At 37.7% G+C, this 11,608-nt stretch overlaps 1 protein-coding gene across 4 annotated transcripts; it reads left to right on the plus strand.

Moving 5' to 3' along the window:
* Nucleotides 1-236: 236 nt before the first annotated feature.
* LOC147508741 (late embryogenesis abundant protein Lea14-A-like) lies at nucleotides 237-3,424 on the plus strand. 4 transcript variants are annotated; one of them, XR_015218182.1, is made up of 6 exons: nucleotides 237-419; nucleotides 1,463-1,592; nucleotides 1,695-1,766; nucleotides 2,479-2,649; nucleotides 2,942-3,054; nucleotides 3,170-3,424. XR_015218182.1 is itself a non-coding variant. In XM_086601132.1 (3 exons), exons 1-3 carry the CDS (start codon nucleotides 536-538, stop codon nucleotides 1,349-1,351), a joined length of 315 nt encoding a protein of 104 aa, XP_086457258.1. In that variant the 5' UTR covers nucleotides 407-535; the 3' UTR covers nucleotides 1,352-1,543. The 4 variants fall into 4 exon arrangements, 3 of the variants coding, with proteins under 3 accessions (XP_086457258.1, XP_086457259.1, XP_086457257.1); XM_086601132.1 differs by lacking the exons at nucleotides 1,695-1,766; nucleotides 2,479-2,649; nucleotides 2,942-3,054; nucleotides 3,170-3,424 and adding an exon at nucleotides 936-994 and having other exon boundaries at nucleotides 407-542; nucleotides 1,103-1,543; XM_086601133.1 differs by lacking the exons at nucleotides 237-419; nucleotides 1,695-1,766; nucleotides 2,479-2,649; nucleotides 2,942-3,054; nucleotides 3,170-3,424 and adding exons at nucleotides 476-994; nucleotides 1,103-1,252 and having other exon boundaries at nucleotides 1,463-1,543.
* Nucleotides 3,425-11,608: the final 8,184 nt, after the last annotated feature.

Genomic DNA, 11,608 nt, shown 5'->3' on the forward strand with positions numbered 1-11,608 from the left:
CATACTTCAACACTTTTCTTACAACAGATGTAGTCAAGCCGTGGCTTTAAGTTAGACCTTTAGCAACAAGGTAGTTGTGTCCGCGACTTTAAGTAAGTCTAAAGCGACCACGGTGGCGAAAAGTTATTATTTTGCTATTATTAATTTATATTTTCTAAAAATAATATAAAATGCAAGTTTTACACAATAGTTCGCGCGTCTGTTTTCGTTCCTCCCCCCTTTTATTTTTGGTGAAAAGTTGAATCCCGAACCTCAAATAACAAAGTTTAGCGAGAAAACAAAACCTCAAGTAACAAAAAGAATAAAAAAAATCATAAAAGCCCTTAATCTTCTTCACCGCTTCTTTACTTCCTGCCATTGCTTTGTTCTTCACTTCGCTGATCTCCATCCTCCATGTTTCCTTCATCCTAGCTTCGCAGGTACTAGCCTTCTTGAATTGACCGAACGATTTCACTTGATTTTTAGGTTCTCTAATTTTGTGTTTGTAATGGAATTAATGGATTGAGTTTATAATCTTATTCTACACTATATCTAGATGAAAGGTGTGACTTTTAAGTTTAAAGCTTCTGCTTCCTTTTTATTTAAAGGGAAAGTTTAGAACTTGTGCATTTACTTTTTGTTTTATACATCCAACTTCCATTGTCATAGATCTGTGACTGTTATTGAGGGATTCCCTTTTTCTTTTTTTTTGCTTTATAGATATTTTTCGGACTTGTAAAGTTGGTATGTTTAATTTCGATAGGTTTTTATCAAATTTGTATGGATTGTATGCTTAGATCACAACTCATGAGGTTAATGTCAGTAACTTTTAATGATTGCATGTTTAGTCTAGGGTGAACTATATATGCTTTTGGTCAGGTTAATGTTGGTCATTTAGTGCACCAACTACAACAAAATGGCTAGTCTGATGGACAAGGCAAAGAACTTTGTTGCAGAAAATGTAGCTCAAATCAAGAAACCAGAAGCTGAACTCACTGATGTTGATCTCAAGAATGTAAGACGTGACTCGGTCCATTTCAAATCTTAGATTTCTGTTACCAATCCATATGATCATTCTATTCCCATTTGTGATATTGCTTACACTCTCAAATCTGCTAACAAGATCATTGCGTCAGGGAAGATTCCCGATCCAGGGTCTATAGTTGCAGAGGGAGTAACTATGTTGGATGTTGAAATGAAAGTTCCATACAGTGTATTGGCGGACATAGCTAGAGATATTGGGTCTAACTGGGATGTTGATTATCATCTTGAAGTTAAGTTTACGGTTGATCTACCGATTATCAACAACTCTACTATACCTCTTGAGAAGAAGGGGGAGTTTAAACTTCCTTCTCTTTCTGATATGTTTTAAGTTTGTTTTTATTTACTCATTTCCTCCATAAGTTCACTTAATACAACATAGTGATAGGTCACATAAACCTCGCTATATTATTGTAACTGATTTAGTATTTACTCATTGTAGGACTGCTGAGATTTTGGAACAATTGAATTTTTACTCTTTAAAAGTTTACATGTGACTTGGGACCTGCTCCACTGAGGTCCCTCTTAATGAACGTACTTGTAAATATCACAAGGAAGAAAGCAATAGCCATGTAATCATCTCCACTGTTGCTTGGCTTTAGTATTTAACTTTAGTATTCTTACATGTACAATACTGACTAACTTTGTATGTTCAATGTATGTATTATACGTAGGCAATTTCCAAATGTAACAAGGGCAACCGTGCTAAGCAAATAGCGAAAATGGGACACAACTACCTCTCACGGGTAAGATTTATAGGGAAGCGATCCTCCTTTTGTTTTGTTGTAATTTTATGTCATGTATTGCTGATGGGGTGTACGTAGTATGTATATATTCTCAAATTATTTTATTTTGTTTTGGGTCGATGGATTCCATAGTATCAATTTATTTCAAAACAATATTCAATTTTCAGCCATTAGTTCATTTTCTTATTACTTTCATATTCTTTATCACCTTGATTTTATTGTTTTTGAAGTTTGATATGAATTTGGTGTTGGTAGCGTAAAGTTTGGTAGTGTCAGTTGAGGTTTTGAGGTTGTAGAACAAGTGGGCTTGTCTTCTTGCATGCTATAAGGTTACCATGATTGATCAGAATGCAACCCCCATCATAGCTAGGTCAGCCCTTACCCCCAACTTTCATTAAAGACTGTACTTTAATGCACATTATACTAACTAATGTGTTCTCTGATTGGTTGTGTACACTTCCAAGATCAACACTACACAAGATTTAATTTGTTGTTTCAGTTCGTAATGTTGTTTCAGTTTGGGTTAGTTGTTTTGATTTGCTATAAAATATAACTCTACTTGGTGGTAGTGTGTCGTGACTAATTAGATGGTAAATGGCAGTGGATATGTGGTCGAGGAAAGGAAACTTTACTGATGAAAGTTGGAAGTTGTATATTTCTGTATTAAGTATTAAGTATATTAATTAGAAAGTGACCTGTTCTGATTTTTCAGGAACCATGCAGACACTAGATGCAAGGCACATGGAGCTGTTTTTAATTGAAGGATACAAGAATGGGAGCTGGGATTACCAAGAGATAGGATATCAAGAAATCAATAAGCATATTGATGGAACCACTAGAGGCATTTTTGACATCAAGCATCTCAGAGATCCTTCTGCAGCTGGTAATTAATTTAATCTATCTAAAACTACACCATAAACAAACTCAACCCTAGCTCTTTTACAAAACAGTTAATTATTGTTTCGTGTGGAACTTGAAATTGGAGTGTCTTTCGAGCATATATTAATTGCTCTTTATGATGTGGCTGTCAACACCAATTCACAGCCAAATGATGGTAAACACCCAAACATATATAGAGCTAATGTCGTTACAGTATAGTGGATATAGAGCTAATGTGTTACACAAGATATGTTCTACTAGTTTACTTATTTTCTATTTGGTTTGCTTGGAAACAGGTCTATGCATCACATACCATGCAATGAGAGCATCAACTGTTACCATTAAGCGTCGAGGAAGTAGGTGAGACTGAAGCAAGAGAGCCCTACATAGCAGTGATGGTCCTTGCATTGTAAGTTTCTAAATGAGATTAAATTATCTTTTGGTCGTTCTATTAAGTGTTGAAATATTCTAGTAGAACTTTCACATATTATTTTGGACTTATTATTTTCATTTTTCTACTGCAGTTTTGAATTTGACTAGTGACAATTAGTAAACTTGTGTTGTTCTCCCTTGCACCCAAGTAGTGCTAGTCACATGAATGAAACCAAAGGCGTCTTGTAGGCACTTCTTCATACAATTATTGTAGGCATCTCATGCCGTGCGTCAAAATCACTCCTCTCTTCGATAACAATAGCTTAGTTTAATTTATTATTCCCGTCATATTTTACTTTTATATGTTATTTCTTCACTTTTTTGAAGCATCTTGGACTAATGAAGTAGCTTGTGTTTTTTTTTTTTTTGCAGAAATATAGTAGGCTGGCAAAGATGGTCAATTTCACAGTTTCATGGTTTTTTATTTTGGGATTGATGATATGCTGAATGTAGTATGGCTAGATTGAAATACTGTGAAGTGTAAATAATGTTTATGTAGGGGGAATTGTTGTTGGTTCTTTTATTCTAGACATGTATTGGAATTGGTTTAATATGAAATGAAACTTCAGTTTAGATTATCTTTCATAACTTTATGATGGATTTAGTACACAAATTATATATATATAAACTATATTGTCGTGGCCGTTTGCTGCAAAAAGAATTGAAACTGCGATTTGAAGAAACATGTAAAATACATTTTGCAGTGGTCATGCTCGTGACAAAAAGAAATTTAAATATTAAAAAAATAAAACTAATTCAAATATAAAATAATGTTTTGCCACGACATGGCCGTGGCTAAATGTTCACTTTTTTGCAGCGGAGGCAAAAGTTGTGGCAAAAAACTTCTTTTCACACCATATATTGCCTCTGGTGTGGCTAAAAGTTTTTCCGCGGCAAAATACCTTTTGCCACGACTTTTGGACTTTTAGCCACCATAACTGGCCGCGGCAAAAGAGCATATTTTTAGTAGTGTAGAATTATTGGCTTGCCCTCAAATATCTCATTCACCTCTACCGAGTCGTTTGTAAGAAGCTAGAGCCGAGACTACTAACTCGTTCGCTCAATCCACCTAGCGAAGTCATCCAAAGGGAGACTATTCAACTCCAGCATAACCCAATAAATTCCATATGTACTATTACGACAATGTACTTAGAAAAAACGACGACTAAAACATACAATTCATAGTTCATCGCTTAATTGTGATATTTGTGGCCATTCTAAATAGGATCCTACAAATAACATAAGCCAAAGATCTTATTTTCATCAACGTTAGGGACAAACCAAACATAACAAAGTTCTTCAAAACAAATTAAAATTCTAACTTATTCACCATCATGTAGCCACTAAAACTCTGTTGGGTTCGGAAATAGAAGCAATTTTGGGGTTTAAACGATTTGGTTAGAAATTAGGTTTGGAATTTAAAATTCATGAAGAAATTCAAATATTAAACACTTCCTACTTGAAAACTACTTACATGAGAAAGTTGGGATTCAATTTAGGAATTTAATTTGGGTATTCAATTTTGGGACTAAAATTTGGAATTCAAATATGGGGCGCTTTCTCCCTCTTTATTTAGTGACTAAAAGGTTTTGCGAGTTAATCTAATCCCTCCTCAGACGTCTTCACAATCTCTAATCCTATGTAAATAAAGAAAGTTTCTCTTTCCTATGAATAATTATTTATGTTAGGAATAAGAAAGCTAATTATTTAGTTTAATCAAAGTTTATACTCTCAATTATCATGTAATAAACTTAGAGTAAAAATTTCGTTCCACTCTTAGTTGTTTAGAACGTAATAGATTCACTAATTTAAACAATTTTACAATATCAATGAGAGCAATGGTTTAATTATATTAATATGGTGAAAATAACTAATTAAGATGTTCTAAATTATACTATGACAATTTAATAAGAAGATGTGAATGAGAATAAGAGATTAGGGAGATTTGATTCCACCTTGATTAATTCTTACTATGCTAGTATAGATTTGTTGCAACCCTAATTTTTATGTTCTCACATAAAAGTTAGGTTTTTTTTATCTCTAATTATTCATGACATCTCTACCAACTAATAATTAGCATGTGAGGCAATTGAAACCCATTCTCATGGTGAATTAACTACCCTCTAGAGTGAAATATCTTACTACAACTATTCTATACTAACACAACAAGTCTTCATCAAAGTTTTAATCAAACTCTTCTAATGGAGGTTTAGCTAAGATTCATTAGACTATCATAATTAAAAGAATAAGAATAAGACATCATAGAAACAATAACAATAACTTGGCTTTTATTAATGGTGGCTAGGCTAGAAACCAATAATTAAGTTTAGATTAAAGAGAAGAAAACTAATTTATTATCTAATGGGAGAGTCTAAGAGTTTTCCCCTAGTCTTATATAGGAGATATTAGGTTTACAATTTTCGTGCATGGGCTTTGGAGCCATGTTTTGGGCCACTAAATCAAGCCCAAAACCTAATTACATAAGTCCAAAAAAGAGTTCATTCACTTTTGCTCCTCTTATTGGATCAAAACTTAGACCATTAGAAATCTCTTTCTGAGACGGTCGTTTTGACATATAGTAGGCCTAATTCTGAGGTCTGAGTCCAAAGATACTGACTGCTAAGTTCTATTAACTTTTATGCTATATTTTACCCCGTTGACTTTGACTTTTCAAAAAAAAAAAATCCCAAACTTTTAAAAGGTTTCTTCTCCTCGAAACTTGGGCTTTTAAAAGATTTTTTCTCCTTGAAACTTAGGCTTTAACCATAGAACTTCTTAGCAACCAACCTTTGCTAATTTCTCTTACAAAAGTGACATACTTCTTCACATATTTGACTGCAATACCTGAAATACACAAAAATACATAAACAATACTAACTCTTATTTATTATAAGCATAATTGGTATAAATGTAATATTATTAAGGGGTTAAAACTATAGTTTTGGGCTCTTATCAAACCACCCCCAAACAGCATTTTGTTTGTCCTCAAGCAAATATGATAAATTAAAATAAGTGGCCAAAAATGGAGTTCTAACTAATTTCGATTCGCTAAGTGCGATTGCATTGGCCATATGCAATAAGGTCTTAAACCACTAAGAATTCCCTAGTGGACGAGTTATAGCCTCGTGAGAGTTTTCCAGAGATGGTACTTCATTTGTTTTGACCCCCCACGTGGCAAACGTCCATTAGTAGGGTCTCTATTTTATTCATTTAATCAACAGGGGCTAAAGCCCAATTCACAATATCATGGATCAATGTATGGGCCCGTTAACTCATGTGTCTAAAGGTCAACCTTAGCCACATGGCTTTGCCACTAATATACATTGATTTATGTCCGGATTCATTTCTTATCAAAAAGATAATTATCACCGACAGCTATTCTATCACAATTACTCTAGCAACAAGATTACTTGAGCTACAAGGACTCTCTACTCTACCTATATAAATACTACACGTTATTTTCATAAGGAACTACGTGGAAACTTGATCCCTAGAGAACGGATCTTGGAGTGCGTGGCACCATTATTTGGTTCGGTTTCATCTCCCACAACATCAAATTCCTCTGTTTCTTAGTGTTTATTTACCTTTGCTCTCGTTGTGTTGAAGCGGTTTATTGCGAAACATAATTGGCTTCCGTCTGTGGGGAATAGAGAATTCATTATCACGCGAAACAATCAAGATGGTAAGCACAAGCGGACCAAATAGTCAACATATTCCTCCTACTAACAAGAATCGCAACCTTCAAATTCAAATCGCCAATGCATGAACCGTTGAACAATCAAGTTGCTCCTAGTAGTAGAATCAATTCTCAACATCCAATCAGTAGCGGCGCCACCGCCTCCATAAAGGCCGTATAAACCGTCGGCACCAACCCTAATGACCTTTGCAACAAGAAAACCGACAAGTCGGTAGTCCTCCATGCGGTCCGCCCGATGCCCATGTCGATCCTTCGCCAACATGGATATGGACGTGGACATTACTCTCACGCCAACTAGCGAAAAGGTGATAGTAACAGCCAATTCACCCCTAATACGATCGAAATGGAGTTACGACGAGTCAAAAATTTAAATAGGAACTTGAGAAGGAAGTTGGCAAAGAGGCAAAGGCCGGTGGACGATGTTGCAAATTCAACAACATCAAGGCGACCACGAAGGGATGCAGGCCATTCCAGTGTATGGGACCGTCTTGACGATCCACTTCGTCGTCTCTCAAAGAACGCTATTTCTCAAGCACAATCAACCAGTACTTGCGCTCTAGGAGTAATGACCCTATTATCCGTGCCCTTATGGGAGAATCGGATTGGCGGGGATAACTACTACCCTAGACATGTCCGATCTCAAAGGGAAGATTTACCTCGAGAAGCAATTTCGGGAAGACCGCCATCCAAAATATGTTCGACACGACCGAAAAGGCGGACATCCCGCACAAAGCAACAAAACATGGAGAAGTGGTATAATTATTCCGACCACCCGGCCAAGGGTGACTACCGCCTGCACAAACGGTTACGAGTGGATAGACAAAGACAATCACCGGTTGGGCGATAGTGCATCACCAAAGATCTCTAACTCCAATAAGAGATAATGGAAGGTATCCTTCTCCACATGGGCACGGCCACCGGTCCCAAATTGTTCGAGCCAATACTTTAACTCTAACGAACAACAAATAAAAGAGTTGATTGCAAAAGAACTTAACGATAGAGAGTCGAAGGGATGTAAGAATGAAAAACTTGATGATCCAATGATGACGTTTTGATAAGTTTTCGGTCGACATTCAAGAAGCTTACCACCATCCCGACTTCAAACAACCCGATTTTGAACTTTATGATGAGTCCAAGGAGATCCCGGCTTGCATGTTCTATCATTCAAAAATAAGTTGATGTTATGGGGTGGAGATGATCCGCTCATATGTAAGCTCTTTCCATTGACTCTAAAGGGAGAAGCATTACGCGGTTTAATGAGTTGCCTTCAAGATCAATTCACCAATTCAATGAACTAGAAAATCAGTTTTTAATCGTTTCCGCCACAATTGCAAGGCGCCAAAGGATGTCGACTAAACTTCTAAACATCAAGCAACAACGTGGCGAAGTTACGCTTTTTGTTACTAGGTTCCGAAGGCAGCAGATGTTCCGAAGTTTTTCGATGGGATGCTTCTTTTAAGCCTTTAAAGAAGCATTATATTATGAAAGAGACGAGTTCAACTTCATTGTAAGGGATTTTACCACTCTCTAATTAAAGATGTCCCTAAAACTCGATCACGATCGTATGTTAGGGCTGAACAACACATCCAGATCGAGGAGGAGAACCTATCGGCGAAAAGCAAAAAGGGACAAAGATATTCTGAGTAAAGATTTTTCTGAAAACAAAAATTTTAAGCGGAAGCGGGCCGATTAGATCAACAACATAACGATGGAAAGAATGACAAATCGAAACAAGTCAATTTCAATCGTGGATGGAAAAACTCTACCCGAGCTAAAATTGACCCCGCTCAATGCCAAGTACTTGCTATATATGAAAAGTTGAAAAGTGGGAATCTTCTTTCCGCCTTTATCCACTTCGGAAGATACCAAAGCGAAAAGACAAAGCTTTGTGGTGTAAATTCCATAATGACTATGGCCATGAGATGAGAACTTTGTCACTCTCTCCGGGTCGGATTCAGAAATTAGTGGAGAAAGGACTTTTAAATGAATATCTTATTAAAAACTCTCAACAGCTTATAATTTTTGTGTCTATATAGTGCTTCTCGTGGTTCAACGGGTAATTATCGACAAAGGGCCACTTCCAGCCATTTTTCGGTGGATGTTATTCTCAAATGCAACTTCAGGGGTATGATCATCGCCCGAAGACAATCTATCATCGGTTTTTGACGGACAACATCTTCGGCGGGTTGGAAGAATTACCTTACCAATCAAATTAATGAACAAAGAAGTTGAGCTCAATTTCTTATTGATGGATTTGTCGATCCCACTATAACGCAATTTTGGGCGTAGATTGGATACATTCCATGGGGCTGTAGTCTCCACATTTCATCGGTGTGTCAAGTTCCCATTCTCTGGGCATATTTGCAAGGTTCAGTAGTGACCGGTGTCCGCCCCAATCCTGTCATGACAAGGCAATGGATGACTATAAAAATCTGAAGTTCGAGGTAATACGATCCTTGCAAGTGCCCCCTCGCCTAAGTTCACGGTTACCAAGCGGGCGTGCCTCCATCTATAATATTGAGGCTCATGTGCAAGGGCCGCGGCGGTGGATCGACTTTTGAAGTGCAAGTAGAGATTCAGCCAGAAGAAACCACTTTTATTTCACTGAACTTTCGATCGTTAGAACAACAAGAGTTGGTTTCCCTTTACAAATGAAATAAAGCGTATCTTCGCTTGGAAAATTGAGGAAATGCCGGGAATAGACCCTTCTGTTGCCTGTCATAAACTTGACATTGATCCAAGTTTCAGGCCAGTTCGCCAAAAACCAAGAAGAATGGCACCTGATCGGAAGCTCAAAGTTAAAGAGGAGATTGATAAGCTACTTGCGGTTAACTTTATCCGACGAGTTACTTACCCGAAATGGCTTGCTAATGTCGTCGCAGTGCCAAAAAAGAACGGACAAATCAGAATTTGTATTGATTTTACAAACCTTAACGCAGCTTGTCCGATTCATCCGGTATCCATTGCCCGAATTTCGAACTAGTGGATGCCACTTCGGATTCCAACTATCTTTCATGGATGCTTCTTCAGGGTACTACCAGATCTCTTTGAATGTTGATGACCAAGAGTTCACCGCTTTCATTACCGACCAAGGCATTTTCTGCTACACTGTTATGCCTTTTGGTCTGAAAAATGCCGGTGCAACCTACCAAAAGCTTGTCAATACAATTTTTCCGATCTACCGGGATAATAATGGAGGCTTATATTGATGATATAGTCGTTAAATCGAAGCTTCTTGATCATCTTTCCGATCTTCAACTTGTTTTGATAGGCTTAACAAGTATAACATGAGACTCAATCCCACCAAATATTCTTTTGGCCTCTCTTCCTCGAAAATTTCTCGGATACCTCATGACTTCGTAGAGGTATTGAGGCTAATCCGATCGATATGCGCCGCTATTGATATGCCATCACCAAAAAATAAGAAGGAAATTCAACGGCTATCGGGGTCGGCTTGCATTTCTTCATAGATTTATTTCTAAATATTCCGATCGTTGTCATCCCTTCTTCCGACTTTAAAGGGGGCGCAACTTGGAACATTGATTGTGAGATGGCATTGCAACAAATAACTAAGAAATACTTGGTCATCCTCCTATATTGACAAGTCCTTCAACGGGTCAACCGATTGGCATGTACCTAGCGGCTACAACTCAAGTATTAGTCTTTGTTCTTTTCGTCGATGATGGTAGACCCGCCTTTTTATCGATAAGACGTTAACCGGAGCAAGAGTCGTTATTCAAAGATGGAAAAATGGCACTTGCATTGGTTCATGCCGCCGTCGGTTAAAACCATACTTCCAGGGGAGGTTGGTCGAGTTTATATCGAGTATCCCTTTACGCAAAATCTTTTCAGAATGCACGTGAAATCAAAGCCAGATTAGCCGAATGGGAAAGTTACCTTAGTGCATATAGCATTGTCTTTGAAAGTCGTCTTCGCTAAAAAGGACATGCTCTAGCTTCTTTGATAGCTGATTTTCCGATTGATGATTCCCCATTGACGATTTCTTGCCAAGAAGAATCTATGGAAGACATTCTCGCCACCAATAACCGGGGCTTAATTTAAGATCAACTTGCAAACGCAATTCCTAATCCCATTGACCTATGGATTGTTTATTCAGATGGCTCCCATAATAAATCTGGTCCGAATTGATGCGTTTTTATTAAACCCGATGAGAGAAGATTGAGAAATTGTGCGACTTGGCTTCGCCGCTTCAAATAACAAAGCCGAGTATGAGGCTGCCGTTTGTGCCTTGAGAACAGCTTTTGAAACCGGGGCCCGAAAGCTCCAGTTATACACGGATTCTCGCCTTGTGGCTAATCGGTTTTAGGCGGTCTTTTGAAGCAAGAGATGATCGTATGGCGGCTTATCTTGGTTTGATACATAGCCTTGCTCGACAATTTGATAGCATCTCTATCACTCAAAGACCCGAAATGACATACGCCATGCTGATTCATTGGCTTATCTCTCCGCCGTTTAGAAGCGAAGAGTCAAGACACATCACCGTGGAGTTCCGAAAGAGCCAAGCATTGACTTTTATCGAAAAGAATTGCATGACTTGTATGTACATGAAAGCAATTACTTGTTTTGTTTCATGACGCAAATAAATATCGACCCACGATAATCGCACCAATCATGACTCGAAGCGAAAAGGGATATGGAAAATTCACAACATGACCATACTTTGGATCTTCCATTAGAATCAGAGATCCATTTGTTCCTCCCGAATTCGGCTCCCAAAACAGATAGTGAGTTGGTACATGAAGCGGATGATAGTCCCGAAGTTCCCGATATGATACTATCGAGCCGATGATGACCTCCGTCGCATGATTGGCGC

This window comes from Coptis chinensis, chromosome 3, assembly GCF_015680905.1.
Source record: "Coptis chinensis isolate HL-2020 chromosome 3, ASM1568090v1, whole genome shotgun sequence".
NCBI classification, from domain to species: domain Eukaryota; kingdom Viridiplantae; phylum Streptophyta; class Magnoliopsida; order Ranunculales; family Ranunculaceae; genus Coptis; species Coptis chinensis.

Excerpts from the sequence above, each read along its gene's own strand:
- LOC147508741 (XM_086601131.1), top strand. The coding sequence starts at position 896 with ATGGCTAGTCTGATGGACAAGGCAAAGAACTTTGTTGCAGAAAATGTA. Across the intron at positions 995-1,102 it reads CTGATGTTGATCTCAAGAAT|ATCATTGCGTCAGGGAAGAT; the intron begins GTAAGACGTGAC and ends TCTGCTAACAAG.